The 20,348-nt window shown below is 54.3% G+C and overlaps 7 protein-coding genes across 7 annotated transcripts; 5 read left to right on the top strand and 2 right to left on the bottom strand.

The window, feature by feature from the left end:
- Positions 1-767: 767 nt before the first annotated feature.
- CH63R_03301 (NCS1 nucleoside transporter) lies at positions 768-2,486 on the top strand (the record flags this gene model as incomplete). Its single annotated transcript, XM_018298276.1, has 4 exons — positions 768-1,009; positions 1,080-1,247; positions 1,326-1,730; positions 1,796-2,486. The coding sequence occupies 4 exons, from the start codon at positions 768-770 to the stop codon at positions 2,484-2,486; spliced, it is 1,506 nt and encodes a 501-aa protein (XP_018163092.1).
- A 1,529-nt stretch (positions 2,487-4,015) lies between these two features.
- CH63R_03300 (Flavin-binding monooxygenase-like family protein) lies at positions 4,016-4,294 on the bottom strand (the record flags this gene model as incomplete). Its single annotated transcript, XM_018298275.1, has 1 exon — positions 4,016-4,294. One exon carries the CDS (start codon positions 4,292-4,294, stop codon positions 4,016-4,018), a length of 279 nt encoding a protein of 92 aa, XP_018163091.1.
- A 3,045-nt stretch (positions 4,295-7,339) lies between these two features.
- CH63R_03299 (Chitooligosaccharide oxidase) lies at positions 7,340-8,162 on the top strand (the record flags this gene model as incomplete). Its single annotated transcript, XM_018298274.1, is given in 3 exon segments — positions 7,340-7,779; positions 7,828-8,133; positions 8,144-8,162. 3 exon segments carry the CDS (start codon positions 7,340-7,342, stop codon positions 8,160-8,162), a joined length of 765 nt encoding a protein of 254 aa, XP_018163090.1.
- Positions 8,163-10,264: 2,102 nt separating this feature from the next.
- On the top strand, positions 10,265-10,765 carry CH63R_03298 (Chitooligosaccharide oxidase; the record flags this gene model as incomplete). Its single annotated transcript, XM_018298273.1, has 1 exon — positions 10,265-10,765. The coding sequence occupies one exon, from the start codon at positions 10,265-10,267 to the stop codon at positions 10,763-10,765; it is 501 nt and encodes a 166-aa protein (XP_018163089.1).
- Positions 10,766-12,012: 1,247 nt separating this feature from the next.
- On the top strand, positions 12,013-13,539 carry CH63R_03297 (uncharacterized protein; the record flags this gene model as incomplete). The annotated part of the gene is made up of 1 exon (XM_018298272.1): positions 12,013-13,539. One exon carries the CDS (start codon positions 12,013-12,015, stop codon positions 13,537-13,539), a length of 1,527 nt encoding a protein of 508 aa, XP_018163088.1.
- A 912-nt stretch (positions 13,540-14,451) lies between these two features.
- CH63R_03296 (Sodium symporter family protein) lies at positions 14,452-17,309 on the top strand (the record flags this gene model as incomplete). Its single annotated transcript, XM_018298271.1, is given in 13 exon segments — positions 14,452-14,492; positions 14,539-14,604; positions 14,667-14,702; positions 14,764-14,866; positions 14,872-14,993; positions 15,045-15,151; positions 15,210-15,290; positions 15,364-15,453; positions 15,519-15,752; positions 15,829-15,946; positions 16,005-16,203; positions 16,264-17,004; positions 17,082-17,309. Coding segments are annotated over 13 exon segments (2,166 nt in total).
- A 216-nt stretch (positions 17,310-17,525) lies between these two features.
- Positions 17,526-19,595, bottom strand: CH63R_03295 (FAD binding domain-containing protein; the record flags this gene model as incomplete). Its single annotated transcript, XM_018298270.1, has 5 exons — positions 17,526-17,626; positions 17,688-17,804; positions 17,876-18,041; positions 18,112-19,002; positions 19,071-19,595. 5 exons carry the CDS (start codon positions 19,593-19,595, stop codon positions 17,526-17,528), a joined length of 1,800 nt encoding a protein of 599 aa, XP_018163086.1.
- Between the last annotated feature and the right edge of the window lie 753 nt (positions 19,596-20,348).

Below are 20,348 nucleotides of genomic sequence, written 5' to 3'. Positions count from 1 at the left end.
CATCGAAAAATTGCAATGTGGCAATGAGAGACGAGCCGAACCACAGACAGCCCCGACACTCTCCAGGTCTCAAATACGACAACCACTGGAAGAGTGCTCGAGTAAAAGGACATCACAAGACTTGCAGTTTGTCTACAACAGACAGACTTTTGGGGCAATGCGATTCCATTTTTCTTGATGGCAAGAATCGTTCCACGCCGCGCTCAAATGCTTGCAAGGGCTCGTTGTTGTCGGATATCTTGCTCATATGCATGTACTTCGCAGTGGCAAAATGAGAGTCTCAAGGGAATCGGATTGAAAAGGTTGGTAGTAAGTTAGCTAGTTACAACACCTCAACACAGGTCTTGGACTTAACATTGCGATGGACTCGTCCCGGGACTTCAATGTTGTAAGTGGTACACCCGCCAATGACATTCCTGGTGCCCACATTACCTCCCAGGCTCTCAGAACACAGCGGACTGCCATGAAGCTGTCAGGTGGGTATCATCACTACTGGAACGACACCCACTTTGGAACGCCAAACCCGGCGGGAATAATGAACTGATGGAGACATCATTAGTCAATGGTTGACTAAGTCGCATTTGGTTAATTGTGATACGATATGATATACATGCCGTGCACGGACTCTCCACTACAAATTTTCATATTCAAACTACAGAGTACCACTGACGATAATGAGTCATCGTCTCCATCGTCACTTTTCAACTCTCCAACCTTGAAGTGTGCACGTTCCCGCCACGTTGCGGGACTCTTTTTTAGTTTGAAATATGGCCGACAACCTCGAGAGCCAGCGCGACCAATCGCATCATGACGACAAGCAGGCCAGGGAGAGTCCCGACGTGCAACAGCATCAACCTGGCCGCCATGGCAAAAGCCTCGTGCGCCGAGTCCTGATGGCCGGCCGGGTCGAGGAGGGCGGCATCGAGCCCATCCCGCTCGAGGCCCGAACAAACACCAAGTACTTCAACGCCTTTACAATCTGGTGTTCGATCAACACCAACATTCTGGCGTAGGTCTCCGATCGCCCCGTGGGATTGTCGTGTTTGCTTCTTGTCTTTTTTGCTGACTTCTACCGACAGCATCACCTTCGGCATGTTGGGTCCCGTCTCGTTCGGACTCGGCCTGCGGGACTCGGCCCTCGTGATTCTCTTTTTCAACCTCTTGTCGACCCTGGCCCCGGCGTTCCTGTCCACTTGGGGCCCCAAGACAGGCATGCGCCAGATGATCCAAGCTCGCTTCAGCTTTGGGTAAGTCGAAACCGCACCACCCGGACGTAAAACCTGATGTTCTTAGCTTCGGGGTCGCTGATGGGGTCGTATTCTCAGCTATTACTTCGTGTACATCCCCGTCGTTCTCAATTTGGCGACCCTCACCGGGTTCTGTGTCATTATCTGCGTGATTGGAGGACAGTGCCTCTCGGCAGTCTCCGAGGGCGACCTCTCGACCGCCGTCGGTATTGTCCTGATCGGCATCGCGGCGCTGTTGATATCCTTCTGCGGTTTCAACGTGCTGCACTTCTACGAAGGCTACGCTTGGATGCCGGCCCTGGTCGCCATCATCATTGCCGTGGGCTGCGGCGGCCAGCAGCTGAAGCAGCAAGCTGCGGCTGAGCCGGCAACGGCATCCGGGGTCCTCAGCTTCGGCGGTGTCATCGCATCCTACATGCTCCCGTGGGCTTGCATCGCGTCCGATCTGACGACCTACTTCGACCCCACGAAGCGCCTCGTATCGTGAGTTGCCAAAAACCAGCCTCCCTCATCAACATCGTTGAGTACTCACGCTTGCTTTCCTTTAGTCACCGCATCTTCGCTTACAGCTATCTCGGACTGGTCGTGCCGACCATCCTGCTCATGACCTTGGGCGCGGCCATTGGCGGCGCCATGGGCAACATCCCCGAGTGGCAGGACGGCTTCAGCAGCACCTTGGTCGGCGGCGTTCTCGGAGCCATGCTCGCCCCGGCCGGCGGCTTCGGCAAGTTCATCCTCGTCGTGCTCGCCTTCACCCTGCTGGCCAACATCTCCGGCACCATGTACGCCATCACGCTCAACTTCCAGACCCTGATCCCCACGTTCCGGCTGCCGCGGTACGTCTTCTCCGTCGTGGTGACCGCCATCATCATCCCCATCGCGATCCGGGCCGCCCACGACTTCTTCCTCAGCCTGGAGAACTTCATCGCCCTCATCGGCTACTGGTCGGCGTCGTTCATCGGCATCGTGGTCGCCGAGCACTTCGTTTTCCGCCGCGGGAACCACAGCCTGTACGAGACTGCGATCTGGGAAGAGCCGTCAAAGCTGCCGTTGGGCGCCGCAGCTATCGGGGCTGCCGTGCTTAGCTTCGCTCTTGTCGTTCCGTGCATCTCTCAAGTGTGGTTTACAGGGCCCATCGCAGTCACGACGGGAGATATTGGATTCGAGGTCGCGTTTTTCCTCAGTGGTCTCCTATACCTGCCTCTGCGTTACGCCGAGAGGCGGTTGATGGGACGGTAAGGCGGCAAGCAGAATCGACTTGTTACAAAAGTAATACTACGCCGACAGTAATTAAAGAAGGACCAATGCCTAGAGGTTGGAAAACTTGTGTGAATTATGTCTTGATAACATGATAAATCAATCACACAAGCGTCATTTATTGAACAGGTGTGGACGGCATGCGGAGAGAACAAGTCACTGTTGCATACTTTCATTGAGTTATGTTCACAAGCAACCAACAGCTGGTGCTTAAACGTCGTCTTACTTTTAGGCTAAGCGCCCACTGGTGACAGCTGTTTTGGTCTTAGAAGTCGATACCCTATTTTGCAAGTGATTTCTCAGAGGGGGAGCATCAACGTCATCAGCCAATAACTCACAGCCACATGCAAAAGGCGCCACTGCCTGTTCGAAGGTGACGGAAAGGTCCAAAATCAGGATAGAAAGGAAAGCTTAGAATTCAGTTTTAGTCGCTGACCTCTTCGGAGCCTTTCTTGTTGACCGGCGTCAACTACAGGTTGTGGGCGAGCTGGAACACACGCCCTAAGCGTCAATTTTGTGAGGGGATTGTGACTCTTGCGCTTCCCCGTCATCAAAGGAGAGTTTTGTCCACAAATCTTGTCGGACCTTCTTCTTCGTGCCTTGTCGAGCCGCCCCTTTTCAATGCGTGCGAGGCCGCCTCCAAGGGCGATATACCTATGTTTATCCGGAGAACCCTCTGGGACCTTCGGTCCACCCTCTCTCTTAGAAAAGAGTACACGCGCGAGTGTCACCAAGGCTGGTCCTCAGATTTGGATTTCGCAAAGAAAAAAAGACTTGAGTGTAACTTCGAGCTTTGCCAGCCGCCTATGAGACATTCACTCCGAGTCATCCGGCCTCTGACCCAATCACCTCCCTTGACCTTCAAAAGGAGCGCAGATAGTGAGGATACCTAAGATGGCTTCTGAAGCGCTGCTGAAGGGTTCCGGATGGGTTTGGAGATTTAGCCTTTGAGATTTGGAGGTTTGCCGCAAACCTGACGCCTGAAAGATTGCTGGTCAGATCGGGGCCCTGCAAACGGTCTTGCTCTTCCTACCTAACAACATAGGTTTGATGACGAAAGCGGGGGCCAGAAGGCTGGGAAATTCAAGTTGCTTCACTCGAAGCAATGATAAGATGCCTCATGGGAGGAAGAGCATGTCAGCTCTTGGGGGAGTCCAGAAGTGCAAAGGGCGCCCTTTAAATACCTTCAGACCTACATAAGGTATGCATGTTGTGATCATCAAGTCCGAAGATCAGACTTGATGCTAGTCACGCCACAACACATATTTGCGAGCTCAGCTGTGTCCAGCACTGAAAACAATTTCTAGTTTCTGTGGCAACAAGAAGCGCAGCAATTTCATGGTTTGCGAGACCGTAACCGTTCTAGACTCAACAAACCAAACCCTATTGTCCAGCCTCTTTACTAGCCCTAAGCATTTTCCAATCTCTACCTTGAGCTACTCAGAATCAACTTAGAAGACTTTGTCTTTGACTTTGCCGTAGTAATGCATGTCCAGTGTAGATCTAGCTTGCTAGACGCAGCGGATCTTCGAGCCTCTAGGCGGCGTGAAACCAGCTGCTTTGCAGCAGTCCTCCTTCAGCCCTTTGTCGCGACCTGGATTCGCCCCATGGGCGACCTCGTACTTGTACAGATTGCAGTTGTGGAACTTTTCGTTCTGCGAGCCGGCGGTGTTTGCATGAGGCCTCTGCTTCCTCGGGATGATCCGCAGCACGGGTGCATAGAAGGGTGGAAGGCCAAAGGCGGTCCCAACGAGAAGAAAGAAAATGATGACGCGCCAGAATGTAAACATTGTGATAGATGGATTCGGTTGATCAGATGAGGAGTTGTGTAATAGTGATACTGAGATGATGGCACAAATGGTTATTTGGATTCAACACCCTGTGTTTGCGGAAAGGCGCATTGCTTGGTTCTTATATTCGACTTGGCCTCCTTCATCACGCGCAACACGATCGACTTGCGAAAGCGAAAGAATTACTTTACTAGTTCTAAAATAAATTTCCCTCTATGTAAAGCATGCTTTGTGTGTTGATCTGGAGCGGAAGCAACTGGAGTCGAGGCATCAATGCTGCGTAGAACGAAATATGAAATGTTCTGGAGTTATTACAACAAGCCGGCTAAAACTGATGCTCTCACAGGGTCATTCGATTGAGAATATGAAGAGGCAAGAGTGCTTCTATTCGTGTTGGGTTGGTGATGCGTGAAAGGAAGACTCCGGTGCAACAGTTGGTGACGATGACCGTGATTTGGCTGGATCGACGGGTGAATCCGCTTCACCTGATTGGCCCATCAACTGGCCGGCTTCGCTTTCCTAGTTGGATCCCTGGCTGGGCATTCAACAGAAGCTTTCCGGACAGGAGAGTTTTTCGGATTTTCCTAGAGTCTAAACATCCTTTGCAGATCCCTCATAGCATACATACCCTTTGTAAATTGGTCTATAATCCCTGTGAACTTAACGCCTGTCATGCTTAAAGACACCTTCTAGCTTAGCAGCCAGCAAAAGGGCAGCAGGGCAGCAAGGGACAGCAGCAAGGCACAGTAGGCAGGAGGGCAGGAAAGCAGCTTAAAAGACAAAAATCAGCTTAAAGGCAGCCAACCAGCTAGAAAGCCAACCAGCCAGAAAGCCAGAAAGCCAGAAAGCCAGAAAGCCAGAAAGCCAGAAAGCCAGAAAGCCAGAAAGCCAGAAAGCCAGAAAGCCAGAAAGCCAGAAAGCCAGAAAGCCAGAAAGCCAGAGAGTCAAAGAGCCAAAGAGCCAAAGAGCCAAAGAGCCAAAGAGCCAAAGAGCCTGTCGAAGGGCTTGCCAACTCCCTGCCATGTGGGGGCGGGGCAGCTTCACTTCCGCTCCAGGAGATTCGCTGGAGGGCTTTCACACCCCTACTCCTTCAGTGTCTGAAGTCTTTGTTGTCATAAAGTTCGTCAGGATTCACCCTTAGCGGAAAATTATCTCTGTTGATGCAGCATGAGTACCCAGCGTACAACGTACAGGTAGAGCAGCCAACGAAGTCAGTACTGTAATAGGCTTAGGACCACATGTGAAACAGCTTAAGCCTTTCATAAGGGATACGAAGCTTTAAGTTAGACGTTTACCATTCTTACTGTAGTAGGTTAAGAGTGTAGGGATGGGACTCTTATGTCGAGAAGTGCTTTAAATCAGTCTACTATGACTTGCCTGCGAGTCAGATACTGCACAAGGGTGGCCTGACGAGCTCTGCCCTTGTCGAATTGGACTGGCAACACGTCTGGAAAGCGAACAGGTACGTCTGGGAGTAGCCAGATGTACTAATGCTGAACTAAGTGTGGGTGCACTTTCACAGTCTACTTGGCAGGGACAAGTAATTACATTGTGTGGTTGCAGGCGAAAGTTTCACACCTGTTGGGTAGAAAGCAGAGGTGCAGCCACCCTTGCCTCTGTAGCAGTACTGTACATCTGGTTACTTACGTTCTTGGACTTCACTCAAGCCAGTCGACGTTGTGAAAAAGGCTAATCCACTTAGCCTACCCCTGCAGAATACTATGCTTGGAGGTAGAACTTGCTGCATAACATAGCAGAAGTAGCTTCACCAGCCGGCTAGGTAGCAAGTCTGGGCTGAGAGCGCCTCCTGAGGCCGTTGGTGAGTGCCCCACGCTAACACTAGCCACATAAGTCGGCGCAGAGCCTTTCTCTCTCTCTCCCCCTCTCTCTGCTGGGCGTCCTGCAACATTTACACTGTATTGATTTCTTAATAAGGCTGAAACAGGAATTCTACGCAAAGCTGCATGTTGCTGTTAGCTACCTGCTGTCTTGGCTTCACGCAGTTAGGGCTATTCACCTGATCTAATCCAGAGATCTTGCCCAACTACATTGATGTACAAGCTATAGGTGACCAAGTGTGCCTACCAGTGTCGGAGTTAGTCTTTCAAGTCGATCGATATAGTCTGGAGTTCGACTGCAAACCCCAACAACTTGATGGTCTCTGTTAACCCTTCCTAATGTCGCTCGTACATGTAGTATCATGATGCTCCGCATATTAACTAAATCCCGCAGGCAGTTATTGAGGCCAAAAACCTCCTTATAGGGCGAAGAAAATTGCATCTTATCAGAAGCTGCTTTCAATGAATTGTACCCCTCAGCCTATTGTTTGGCTCTATTCAATCGTTTCCCGTAGGGGAAATAGCTTGGCTGTCTGCTAGTCACTACCAGATGTGACCGGTAGCATTGTGTGCAAGCCAGACACACAACCCGCCAGTAACGACTAGGTTGGCCACATTTCCCTCAATCGTGGAAGAAATCACTTGACTTTCAACCAAGCTGTTATCCATTGGAAAACTATCATTTTCTTTGATTGCTTTCAAAATGAACTGAAGACCTGGATTGGGTAGTTGTGTGCATTGAACTTGACTCGGAACTTGGTTCAATTGTGTCATGCTGCTGGTAATTAAGACTCCCGAGCATCTCGAATGATGTGGCACCATACCAGCGTTCGAATTTCACTCAATACTCGCAAGATCAGCAGTCACATTGGCAAAGACATGCATATACGAGCTGACGTGCAGGAGGCTAGGAGTTGGGATGCAGGCAAACTCGACCTGCATTGAGTTTAAAGGACGGGACGGAAGTCCTCTGCAGCCCGTCTCGGGACAAGAGAAGAGTGAGTAGGTTAGAAGACCTAGTGCTTGTTTTTGCACATTGTTTGGTTGCGATTGGCCGGAGAGGGTTTCAATAGCTCAGGTGATCGGACACTCGGGGGCTTCTCTTCATCAATGAAAGTTCATTCATACAATGGTCACCAAGATGGAAAGATATAAAACTGCTTGTATGCTGCCTCCCTCAAAGTAGGGGGCTCAATTCACCGTCAAAATGTACTTCCGAACAGCCCTGGTCGCTCAATTTCTCATTGCTCTTGCAAAGTCGGCATCGACCCTTGACTCTCTAACATATTGCCTCAGCGCCGCATCCGTCGCCGTCGCTCCGTCTCTTCCCATCGCCTACAACATCCGTCTTCCCTACACGCCGCTCGCGGTGGCCGTTCCCACAACAACCGCGCAGATATCGTCCGCTGTGAAGTGCGGTGCACAGAATGGCGTCAGCGTCAGCGCCAAGAGCGGCGGCCACAGCTACACGTCTTCCAGCTTCGGCGGGGAAGACGGCCATCTGGTGATCAACTTGGACCGCATGTACGCCGTGAAGGTCGCCACCGACGGCACGGCCAAGGTACAGGCGGGCGCCAGACTGGGGCATGTGGCTACGGAGCTGTACAAACAAGGCAAAAGGGCACTCTCTCATGGGACATGTCCAGCGTGAGTCACCTATCCATTTCAAGATTCAAGACCCGTCGCCTAACCCAGTACCAGCGTCGGCGTCGGTGGGCACTCTCTTCACGGCGGCCACGGCATGGTCTCCCGGACGTACGGACTTACTACAGACTGGATCAAGGGCGCGACCGTCGTCCTGGCCAACGGGACCATCACGTACTGCTCCGCGACCGAGCGACCGAACCTCTTCTGGGCGCTCCGCGGCGCGGGCTCCTCCATGGTAATCGTGGCCGAGCTCGACTTCAACACCTTTTCTGCCCCCGATCAGGTGACATACTTCGACATCAGCCTCGTCTGGGATGCCAAGAAGGCACCGCAGGTCCTCCTGGACGCCCAGGAGTTCGCAAAGGGCATGCCGGCGGAGCTGACGATGGCTGCTTCGTTCAACAAGAACGGGTATTATCTCAACGGCGCTTACGTCGGCGGTCAAACGGCTTTCCAGAACGCCGTGCAGCCTCTTCTCGCCAAGTTGGGCGTTAAAGTATCGAGCTCGAAGACGGTGGGATGGATAGACTTCATAAAGCACTAAGTCAGACTACCCACTTTTCGGCACCCCCCCCATTTCGGCACCCCAAAAATGCCTCAAATGCCTCATCACCAGAACATACCCCTCAACTTTCAACATCAACAACATTTTCTATACTTATGCGAATAACCTCATTTTTTCCTCAGAGCTTCTTTTCGACCTTATGGGCCAGTATACCGAAGATGAAGTCAATCAGGCCCTTGACGCAATAACCAACGGCATGCCCATTAAGAGGGCTGGTCAGGTGTATGGCATCCCAAGATCAACACTTCAGTATCGGATTAAGGGCACTCAACCAAGGTCAATTGCCTTTTCTGACCTGCAGAGACTTTCTGTTAGTCAGGAGGCTAAACTGGCTGAATGGGTTCGCATTCAGCATGCCCTTGGTGTTGCCCCAACCCATCTGCAAGTGAGGCTATTCGCAGAAAGGATCCTCCATGCCATGGGGGATACAGAGCCTATAGGAAAAGGCTGGATCCAAGCCTTCTTGAAGAGGAATCCATCAGTCAAGGTCCAGAGAAGTCGCCCTATCGATTCTAGGCGTGTTAATGGGGCATCTACTGAGGTCATCAGGGACTGGTTCAAACTACTCGCCATACCAGAGATCACCAGCATCAAACCAGCTAATAGATACAACATGGATGAGACTGGTATCCTTGAGGGCCAGGGATCTAATGGGCTGGTGCTGGGCATGTCTGAGACGAAGTCTGTACGTAAGAAACAGCCTGGATCAAGGGCATGGGTATCCATCATCGAATGCATCTCTGCCCTGGGCCATGTTCTGAATCCCCTCGTTATCTATAAGGGCAAGGCAGTCCAGCAGCAGTGGTTTCCTCTAGACCTTGGCCCTTATGAAGGATGGCAATTCACTGCAACGGAGAATGGATGGACTTCAGATGCCACTGCAGTTGAATGGCTGCAGAAGGTCTTCATCCCTCAGACTCTTCCTCAGGGCAAGGAGGTCAGGCTGCTGATCATGGATGGACATGGGAGTCATACAACGACTGACTTTATGTGGTTATGCTATATAAACAACATCCATCTATTGTTCTTACCGCCACATACCTCCCATGTCCTCCAGCCACTTGATCAGTCAGTCTTCAGCCCTGTCAAGGCAGCCTATAGGAAGGAGCTTGGATACCTTGGTCAGTGGAATGATTCAACTGTTGTAGGCAAGAGGAACTTTATAGGCTGTTATCAGAAGGCTCGTACTGCAGGTATGACGATGCAGAACATTAGAAGTGGTTGGAAATGGACAGGGTTATGGCCTGTCTCTATGGCGAAGCCTCTGATGAGCTCCCTACTGCTCCCATCAACACCAGCAGCATCAGGATCATCTGATCAGGTCAGCAAAGGGCAGTCTGGAGGCAAGGAAGCTGAAGGATGGGTATCTGCGTCATCTGCAGTGGCATGGTCGACGCCAAGGAAGATGAAGGATCTAGCTGGGCAGTTGAAGCTATTCACAGAGCTGGAGAATGATGCCTTTACTCAACGCCTTCTATTCAGGAAGGTAAAAAAAGGCTTCAGCGAGCAGGCATATGAGCTGGCAAATACCCAGCAGAAACTGGAGCTTCTGCAGGCCCAAGTCACCAATACTGCAGTAAGGAAAAGAAGGGCAGTCCAGCTGGATCCTAACACTAAGTTCGCCAACATCAAAGACATCCAGCAGGCGCAACTTAAGGCTGGGGAAAAAGAGGATGATGCAGCCGAATCCAGCGACTCTGAATACCCTAGTGAAGCTGAAAGCTGTATTGTTGTTGCATCTAGAAGAAGTCAATGATTAATTGAAGTCGACGAGTATGATGGGAATAGCTTCATTTTTGGGGTGCCGAAATGGGGGGGGTGCCGAAAAGTGGGTAGTCTGACTTACTCAGGCACCGCTGAGATTGACATTACTACACCGACATACAATGAGGTATCTGGACTCGCCGTTTTGTTGGACACATGGCTCATGGCTTACTCTCTTCTTTCCAGCACGAAAACTTCTACGCTTCGAGCATTACAACGCCATCCCTAGCAAAATCACAACTGGAGTCTCTCGTCAGCGCCATTGAAAAGACTGGTTTCGCCACAACTCGCTCCTGGTTCCTGCACATGAACTTCCACGGAGGCGACTACTCCGCTATCACGCGCCCAAAGCCCACAGACACGGCGTACGTGCACCGAGACAAGATGCTCCTGTTCCAGCTCAAGGATAGCGTCCCGCAAAGTCAGCAATACCCCAGCGAGGGGCTTGCGTTTCTTCGAGGGCTCAGGGAGAGCATAAGCAAGGGGCTTGCGAGCAGCGAGTGGGGGATGTACGCGAACTATCCAGACTCGGAAATCGGCAGTGACGCACCGAGACTCTACTGGGGAAACAATCTTCGGAGGCTGGAATGGGTGAAGGCTAACTATGACCCCAACAACGTCTTCAGAGATGCTCAGTCTATAAAACCTGCAGTATAGGTTGGATATTCCATGTCAAGGACATCAATTCTACCCACAAGCTATGACCCAGTGGGATAGTCATTCACAGTCGCTGTCGGTATATTTGTACGTGTCTTCAATAAGATACACGTTTCTCATCCTCCGTCTTGTTTAGAGATTTTGTCCCTGTCATTAGGGCCAACAAGGGATGCTCGTCATATTTGATGCTGCTTTGATGATGCAATGAGCCGTAGGTGTCGTAGAAACCGATGAAGACAACGAGAACGCGTACAATACCAAAACTGAGTTTTGCGATTAGTATCCAAGGCTAAACTCATTGTTCAAGAGCTTCTGGCTTGTGATGCTGTTCCCTTTTTGCACTGGTTCAAATTGATCATGTTCTTTTGATAGTGGGCTGTGTTTGGGTTCTTTCTTTCTCCATGGCCACCGTCCACCACTTGCAAGCCGTTTTAGGGGTTGACTAGTAGAAACGATTCATGGCTTTCCTAGAGGAGAAGAATAGGTTTTGGCACCATTGAGAATATCGTCAAATGACTGAAACGACGACGTCTGCCCTTTTGGGTGCTTGCAAAATGCCCATATCAAGGATTTGAGGCCGGGCCAGTGTGAGAGCGCCAAATAGGGGACCTGGGATAGTATTTACGGGCAGTGTCAGCTCCTTACACGCGAAATTGACGAGCGTTGCCAAAAACAAGCTCAAGCAAGCGCAACATTCCGATGCGGCATCGGAATGGAAATGCTGGAGCGAGTTGGTGGAGCACCTCCGCCTCCACCCCCATTGGCAAATGCCCGCCGGCGCCTTGGCTCTTGGCACTCGCCGGCGGCGGGGGGATCGGCATTTGCAGACTGACTCTACTATCGTGAAGTTGGAATGCGGACACTGTCTAGCCGTAGCTGCGGGCGAGGCTAAACTGGTTCGGAATATAGAACGGAAGCTTACCCCAGACAAAGGCTTGGGCCTGGAATTGGGATAGACGTCTGCCCGGGAATTGCGCTTCATGTCTTTACTTAATCCGATGATACAATCACATTCCGTGTGGCTAACACGAACAAGTCACGGCTGAGACAATGAGAACGCCACCTGGAGGTCCCTCTTGTCTCTCTCCGGTACTCTGTATACGGGGCGCTTATGGGGAAAAAGTCTCACCGGATGCGGACAAGCACCAAATGTGACGTGTGTCACCTTGCCAACCCCTACCTTAATCACATATCTTGTGGGCTTCAGGATCAGGCTCTGATTCTTACCCGCTCAGTGATAACCAAGCATGGAGACCCTGCCCCAGGAAGTTGTCGACCAAATCGCCTCCAATCTGTATCGATCGGATCTGAAGAACCTCTTGTTACTGTCACCGAAGCTCCACATGGCGGCGGAGAAGTACTCTGAGGGATTCACGAAGTGTAGGCTGCAACGCAAGGACCTAGACGATTTCGTCGAGAAGTTCCGCGGGCCACGCTTCTGTTGGCTCCACGAGCTGGAATTCGACTTGGGGCCGCCTGGGAATCCGGCAGACGACGACAAGATTCACGGCCATGACCTCTCAGACCAGATCCACGCGCTCTTCAACGCGCTGAAAACCCTTGAGGACGCCGACGCGCCGCAGGGCACCATACAACTAAAGATCATCAGCTCCGGCCGGCCCGGCTACGAGTCTACCGAGCCAACTGCAGGCTGCTGCTATGTTCGTCTGGAACGCCCGCAGAAGCTGCCGGTACTTCAAAGCATAGGATCCTTGTACATCGGCCCCCCTGAAAATCAGCAGGCATCAAACTGCAATCCTAAGCTTGCGTTGAGAACGCCGCTGGACCTGTCGTCGAAGCTGCCGAATCTACGGATGACACGCTTCGACCTCGCGGACGAGCACGACTGCGACGCGGAGACGGAAAGCGCACGAGTCGAGGCAAGAGAAGACTTCGCGCGAGCCGTCGGGGCGACGACGACGACGCTGCAGACGAAACGGGCCGAGATCATCTTCCAGGGGAGAAAGGCCCACGAACTCCTCGACCACGACTCCGCGATGCCCAATCTCGTCCGAGCCGGCCCCGGAGACGACCTGTTCAGCTCAAGCCTCCGGGTCCTCTGCCGTCACCTCACCCAGCTGCAACTCACCGCCGTCATCGACAAGTCGTTTTTCTGGCCCGGGGACGGACGGGGCGATGTCTGGCCCAATATGGAGTCGCTGGAGGTCAAGTTCCACCCGGCCACGCCTGCGGGGTCCTGGTACTTTATGGGGCCGCGCGGGGAGGGCAGAGGCGTCCAGGGATATCCCGTCGACGGTGTCGAGTACTCTGGCGAGGGCAGGGCGGCCGAGGGCGATACCATCGTCATGGGCCACGCGCCCTGCCGGCCGTCGGGATGGCGCGTCCAGCCCAACCCGGACACGCTGTATCCGTTCCTCGCCGCGTTCGCCAAGGCGGCGGCGAAGATGCCGCGGCTGAAGGAGGCCATGATATGGTCGCCCATCTGGTGGTCGCCGGGGAGCCACGCCAGGTCGAGGTTCGCGTACCACAGCGCGTTTGACATGATCCACAACCAGCGACCGCTGGGGTGGGGGATCGGATACAACGCGCCCGAGAGCGAGGAGGAGTCCGGGGCGCCGGCATCAGACGACGAGAACGTCCGGATATTCGAATGGCGAACGGGCAGCTGGGAGCCGGACGAGACGATGAAGGACCTCTTCCATGAGATTGGGCGAGAGGAGCATGGCGAGGAGTATGACGACGATTGGGACCCCGGCGCGAACCAGGAAGACTTGTTCTTCGAAGGGTTCTGTTTTGGGAAAACGCTCGACTGAGGATGGGATAAAGACTGATGAGTTGGCGTATCGATAGGCCCGGGGGGACCTTGGTAGAACGGTGAACAAATCCGAGGTTCCGTCTTAGTAGAGACGGGCTCTTGTTTGCTTACCTCTTTGGCTTGTTCGGTTGCCATTTTTATGTTTAATGTCATAAGAAAGTTAGAACTTGGGGAGAGATAACACATCCTTGAGAAGCACCATGACCCGTTCGCAACAATCTTTATCTCTTCCCCCTTGGGTAGACACTGATTGGAGACTGATAAGAAGGGTTTGACTTCCAAGAAATACTAAAAGCCTTGGCTGCCCACAAGAGGGGCCATTCAGAACTCTTCCTGTTCCTCTCCATCCCCCCCCCCCCCCCCCCCCACCGATGCGTACATACGGAGTCGGCATCCGCGCAGGCGAGCAACAAGCATCGAGCGGCCCCCATTTCCCAAGCATCCAAGAACGACACGGCTCGGCAACCCGGAGACGAGTGGAACCAACCTGTGTGAAGGTCTTTCTTCTTCCGCTCATCCACGCCAAGGGTGTGGCCTCGGCGCACTCTCACTCTACCGATCTTGCAGCTCGTTCATGCCCCCCCCGGCCCCACGTTATCCCATTTAAATGACCTTATCTCTTGGGTAGGCGCAAATCGCCCCGGCGGATTGGTACGGAACCTCTTGGCTCGATGCCTTTATCAGCTTCTCCGGGTTCTTGCAACGGGGGGCGGTTCTGGTGCATCAGCCCAATAGTATTGTGGATGGACATTGGAACGTACGTCAAGATACGGCGGGCTCGCTGATAGCAACGGCAAGGGGCCCGCCCGGCGGCCATCAGTGTGGTCTCGCGGTTAGTTAGTGAGGATTCTGCGTTTGGTTATATAGATTGTTCCTTGGTCGTCCAGGGACGTAGTCTTAAACATAGGGAATGATCGAATTTAGGAGCCAAATTCTACCTCACTCAAAGGCGTAATCCAAGGCCGTGTTCCAAAGTTTTTAACCCCAAAAACCACAGCCCCGATTTCAAGGAAGCCTACGACGCGGCCATGGACTCAACGCCGGTCCTCAACCAAGGCTGGGGGTGGGTTCCCACTCTGAAGCGAGACATCCACGGTCAACTTTACTGACTCTACGACGCTGCAGCTATGGCCTCATGATTGGTCTCGGCGTTCTCTTCGCGTATGTCTGATGACTTCACGGTCCTTCTCGGTCCTAACGGCAAAACTGACCATCCATGCAGCGTCATAATGATCATCATTACCTGGGCGCTCAAGAGATACAACTACGAGCTCCAGACGTCAGAAATGTTTACAACCGCCGGGCGGTCACTGAAATCCGGCCTGGTGAGCACACCTGGTTACTCATCTACGCACGTCAAGAAGCTCATCTCGAACAGGTTGCTTCTTCCGTCCTCTCCACGTGGACATGGGCTGCCACTCTGCTGCAGAGCACGGCGGTAGCCTACAAATAGTGAGGGACCCAGCTAGGCTATACCTGTGATCGAGGCTGACGAAACGATAGCGGCGTGTCTGGTCCGGTGTGGTATGCCTCTGGCGCGACGGTGCAGATCATCCTCTTCGCAACGCTGGCCATCGAGCTGAAGAGGCGGGCCCCAAATGCCCACACCTGTGAGGGAATCCGCATCACCCGCTCAAACTGATATGAGACTAACCTTGGCCAACGCAGTTTTGGAGGTGGTGAAAGCTAGATATGGCCCCGTCACCCACGCCGTGTACATTGTCTTCTGCTGCTTTTGCAACATCCTGGGTATTTGATGACCTCCAATACTTGCGGCATGAGAGAGACAGAGAGAGAGAGATTGACTAACGTGAGCCCCCAGTCACGGCGATGCTTCTCACCGGCGGCTCGGCCGTCATCCAGAACCTGACCGGAGCGCCTGTGGCCGCCTCCGTGTTTCTCTTCCCCATTGGTGAGTGGTTTTCACAACACAGCAAAAATGATTGGCTTGTCAAGTATTGACAAACCCCGCGACAGGCGTCGTCGTGTACACCCTGTTCGGCGGCATCAAGGCTACCTTTATCACCGACTACATCAACGGGCTGGTGATCCTCGTCATCATCTTCATCTTCGCCTTCACGGTGTACTCCACCAACGAGCTCCTGGGCTCTCCCGGAAAGGTGTGGGAGATCCTCACCGATCTGGCGGCCGAACGCCCCCTGTCCGGAAACTCGGGCGGCAGCTACCTGACTATGCGCTCGCAAGGCGGTGGTAAGTCTTTTCTCCTATTCGAACTCACGAACAGTGACCCCTCCCCCCCCATCACAGACTTCTGACGCACGTACAGCCGAGTTCTTCATCATCAACCTCTGCGGGAACTTCGGAACAGTCTTCCTCGACAACGGATACTACAACAAGGCCATTGCGGCTTCGCCTATCGACGCTCTGCCTGGCTATGTCATGGGGTCAGTCACCCTTCGTGCGATGATCCTTGTCTTCCTTTGATCCCTAACAGCAATATAGTGGCATCAGCTGGTTCGCCGTACCCTGGCTGACCGCAACTACCATGGGCCTCGCCGGTCTCGCCCTGGAGAAGTACGACGTGTGGCCCACGTACCCGAACAGACTCTCTCCGGCCGACGTCGACGCCGGTCTGGTGTTGCCCACAGCGGCCGTTGCGCTCCTAGGAAAGGGGGGTGCCGTCGCGACATTGATCTTGGCTGTAGGTTGATCCCTCGCAAGGGAAAGCCCCTCGGATGTGACAGAAAGCCAGCTGACACAGCTTTTCAAGTTCATGGCCATCATGAGCACCTACTCCTCCGAGCTCATCGCGGTCTCGTCCATCTGCACCTACGACATCTACAAGACCTACTTCAACCCGTCGGCGACCGGCAAGCAGCTCATGCGCATCAACTACATCGGCATGGGCGTCTTCGCCCTGCTCATGGCGGGCTTCGCCACGGGCCTCAACTACGTCGGCATCTCCATGGGCTACCTGTACCTCATGATGGGCGTCATCATCTCGTCCGCCGTGCTGCCCGCGACGCTGACGCTCCTCTGGGACGGCCAGTCGTGGGCCGCCGCGACTTTCAGCCCCATCATCGGCTTCGCGCTGTCCATGACCGCCTGGCTGGTGACGACCAAGATCAAGTACGGCGAGCTGAGCGTCACCAACACAGGCGCCAACGAGCCGATGCTGGCGGGCAACCTGACCTCGCTGCTGTCGCCCGTGCTCTTCATCCCGCTCCTGACCTTCGTGCCGCCGTTCCGGCCGCAGGGGTACGACTGGCAGAGCATGCTCAACATCCGCCAGGCCGAGGACCACGACGTTGCCGGTGCCGCGGACGCGGATGTCGAGAACGTGCCCGAGGCGCCCATCGAGCCGTTCGCCGACCCGGACGAGAAGGCCAAGCTTGACAAAGCGGCCAAGACGGCGCGGTGGCTGACCGTCGGCGTCACGCTCATCTTGCTGATTCTCTGGCCCATGCCGCTGTACGGCACTGGCTACGTCTTTGGGAAATCTGTGAGTTCTGATCCCCGCCCGCACACTGTTCCATTCCTGGGCTCCATTGAACAAAGTTGCTGACACACAAGTCACAGTTCTTCACCGGCTGGGTCGTGGTGGGCATCACGTGGCTGTTCGCGTCAGTCATCATGGTCGTCTTCCTGCCCATCTTTGAGTCGCGGAGCACCATTGTCCGGACCACGCGTCTGATGTTCAAGGATCTTCTCGGGATGAGGGGAAGAGGAAAGCCGGTGACCGAGGGCCAGCCGCAGGGCTCTAGAACGCCGCCGGAGGTTGCGGAGAAGATTCAGCCCAAGGCTTAGGCGGATTAGAGGCTAATGGCAGATGGAATGAATTAGATGTAGCTGAGAGACGAGCCTTGTCATGACGAGACTAGATTTGCCCTTGTTCTCTCAGGAATTATGATGAATTAACTAAATGAAGCAGCCCTTTTTGTATCCATTCCGGCCATCATTCAACTGTAGACTGCAATCACCAATGCTCTTTTGGGGGGGGGGTCCATGCATATTACTGGTATTTCACGCGCTCTCATGAACACCGTTTGACAGGCCGGGGGTGAAGGACTCGAGGAAGTTCCGGAGAGACTCGGTGTTTTCAAGCGCAAATACAGCAGCGACGTCTGTGGACCGATGTCAGCGTCTCATGCTTCTCGGGTACAGAATGCGATCAACTCGACTCACATTGGTCCGGCCGCACGAGAACCATGGCGCCCGCGTCTGGGTCGACGCCGTACTTGGCGTACGCTTCGCCACGGCCTGCATGATAGCTCTCGTCGTCGACTAAGATGTTCTGGAGGCCTTGGGTGAGAAGTCAGCTGTTGTGATGACAGACAGACAGACCAGTTCATGTGGAGAATGGGACAGCTCACATTTGACTTTCCATTTCCCTGTATGAGGCGTGAAGATGCCGGGGATCGTCTTGTCGTCCAGGGTCTTACGATCAGACTTCAGCACCAGTAACGGGTTTAGAAAGCTGTTGATATCCGTCCCGGACGCCGTGACCCATTTCAGAATAGCATCGAGATCGTCGGCAAGCTGACATGAGTGTGAGCGATTCAACTCATCCTCTCATATGAGGCTTGATCACAACACCCATTTTACACACCTTGTGCAGACGCTCATTTGAACGGTGCTGAGCAGCGTCACCCGGAAAGATGACCAGATACCATCTCGAGTCTGCGTGTATGGCCCGCGACAGCTGCATCGCCTTGGCGTCCGAGAAACGTACAACCTGGGCGCTCGGGAACCGCATGCCGGGCTTCACGCCCCGGGCCAGGTCGTCATCCGCGCCGGTCCGTACCAGCATGGACGGCCCGTAGCGCGTCGCGAGCCCGGCGGTGTATCGGCCCGACTTGATGAAGTACTCCTGGAAGTCCTCGGTCGAGTACCCGTGCTCCTTGCGGTACGCGGACGAGAACATGCGGGCGAACTGCCGGTCAAAGTCGATCAGGTCGCTGGCGGTCCGCCGCCTCTCCGAGACGTAGGTCTCGAGGACGGACGGGCGGGCCCGGCCCCGGAGGACGGCGGCCAGCTTCCAGCCGACGTTGTAGCCGTCCTGCAGGCTGACGTTCATGCCCTGGCCGGCCTTGGGGGAGTGCGTGTGGCAGGCGTCGCCGGTGAGGAAGACGCGGTGGTCCCGGGTGAAGCGGTCGGCGAGGCGCTGGCCGATCGAGTAGGCCGAGAACCAGGACGTCTCGGCGATGTCGACCCGGTACGGCCGGAAGATGGCGTCCAGCCGCTCCTTGACCCGCTCGGGCGTGACCTCGCCCGGCGCCGCGGCGACGGGCATCTCCATGTAGAACCGGACCTTCTCGTCGCCCTCGCGCGGGATGATAACGAGGTTGCCGGCGTCGGACTGGACCACGCACTTCTTGCGGATGTCGGGGAAGTCGGTCCTCGGGTAGACGTCCATGACGGCCCATACGACGTCGGTGCTGTCCCCGATCATCTTGAACCCCAGCGACTTCCTGACGGCGCTGTGGGCGCCGTCGCAGCCCTTCGCCGCTGTCTCAGCCATGCCGTGTGCGGTGAGTCTGGGGGGCTTCATGAGCGTGGAATACTCACCAACGCGTATTTCGCACGATAGGTACGCTCAACCCCATCCTCGATCGATTTCACGGTCACGCAGTGGGCATCTGGGTCCCGTGCTGCCTCGCTGTCGACAACGACCTCGCGGATCTCACTTCTGTAGCGGATATGCGACGCCCCCGACGACTTCACAATGTCCCGAATCAGAAACTCGTTGATCCGCGCCTGGTTCAAGATGACGTGGGGCAGGTGGCTGAGGCCGGGCTCGGTGTCGGGTTCGAGGTGCGACCTGCGTATGCCGCCGCCGCCGGTGGTGGTGTCCGGCGACCAAAAGGCGAGCTCGAGGACGTGGTAGGCCTCCTTCAGCACGTCCTCGGACAGGCCGAGGTGCTCGAGGATCTCGACGGTGCGGACCTGGACGCCGTCGGCCTGGCCTTGCTCGAGGGGGCCTCCGCGCCGCTCGAGGATCTTGAAGTTGATGCCGCAACGGGCCAGCCAGACGGCCGCGCACAGCCCGGCCGAGCCGCTGCCGCAGATGAGGACGTCGTACTCTTCTGACATGGTGCAGGGTATATAAATATATAGATGTATATATGTTTATAATGGTGTAAAGGAACCTCTCGCGTTCGTATATAGAGTCCGTTCGGATCCAGACAAACGAGTCATCCCCTAGACTACTGCAACATGCCCTCCTCAAAGGCTTACATACCCGCCCAACTTCCCAAGGGAGCGGCCGCATGTCAGGAAGCCATCTTCCGAGGTGCGGGGATAGTGACTATTTCCCCGAACGATAGTTTGGTGTAGTTCGTGCGGGGGAAAGGCTAAGCAATACCGACCAGCCCTTGCATCCATCCGAACAACAGCTCCCGAGTTCCGTTCGGGTTCTGCAGTCAGCAACGGGACATGTAACAGCTCATAGAGGAGAGCGTTTGGTTATTGTGGACCGGATGTTCGGCGTGGGTCCTTGGACGGGGCCGGAAAGAATTTTTTATCAAAAAAACCCGGAGGAGACGCCCGGCCGAAAGAAAAGGGCATATGTTCGTCTGAACCCATCATCGCCCCCCCCCTCTGTTGGCGTTTGCTTAAGGGGCCGAGGAGGCTTGTGCAATGTATGAGATACAAAGGAAGAGTACATGGGAGAGTAAGACAGCTGCTCATGCACCGCCAACTTTTACCCCTCAGTGGTGGCACACTCCCCCTCCTTATGACGGAGGTAGACGGTCAAGAGAAGCAGAGACCATCCCATCCTATCCATACATAGGGCAAACAGCATAGAGTAAAATAAATAAAAACAAAAAAAAACAAAAAAACCTA

This window comes from Colletotrichum higginsianum, chromosome 2 (assembly GCF_001672515.1).
Source record: "Colletotrichum higginsianum IMI 349063 chromosome 2, whole genome shotgun sequence".
Classification (NCBI taxonomy): Eukaryota; Fungi; Ascomycota; class Sordariomycetes; order Glomerellales; family Glomerellaceae; genus Colletotrichum; species Colletotrichum higginsianum.
This window is presented reverse-complemented; position numbering and strand designations above follow the sequence as displayed.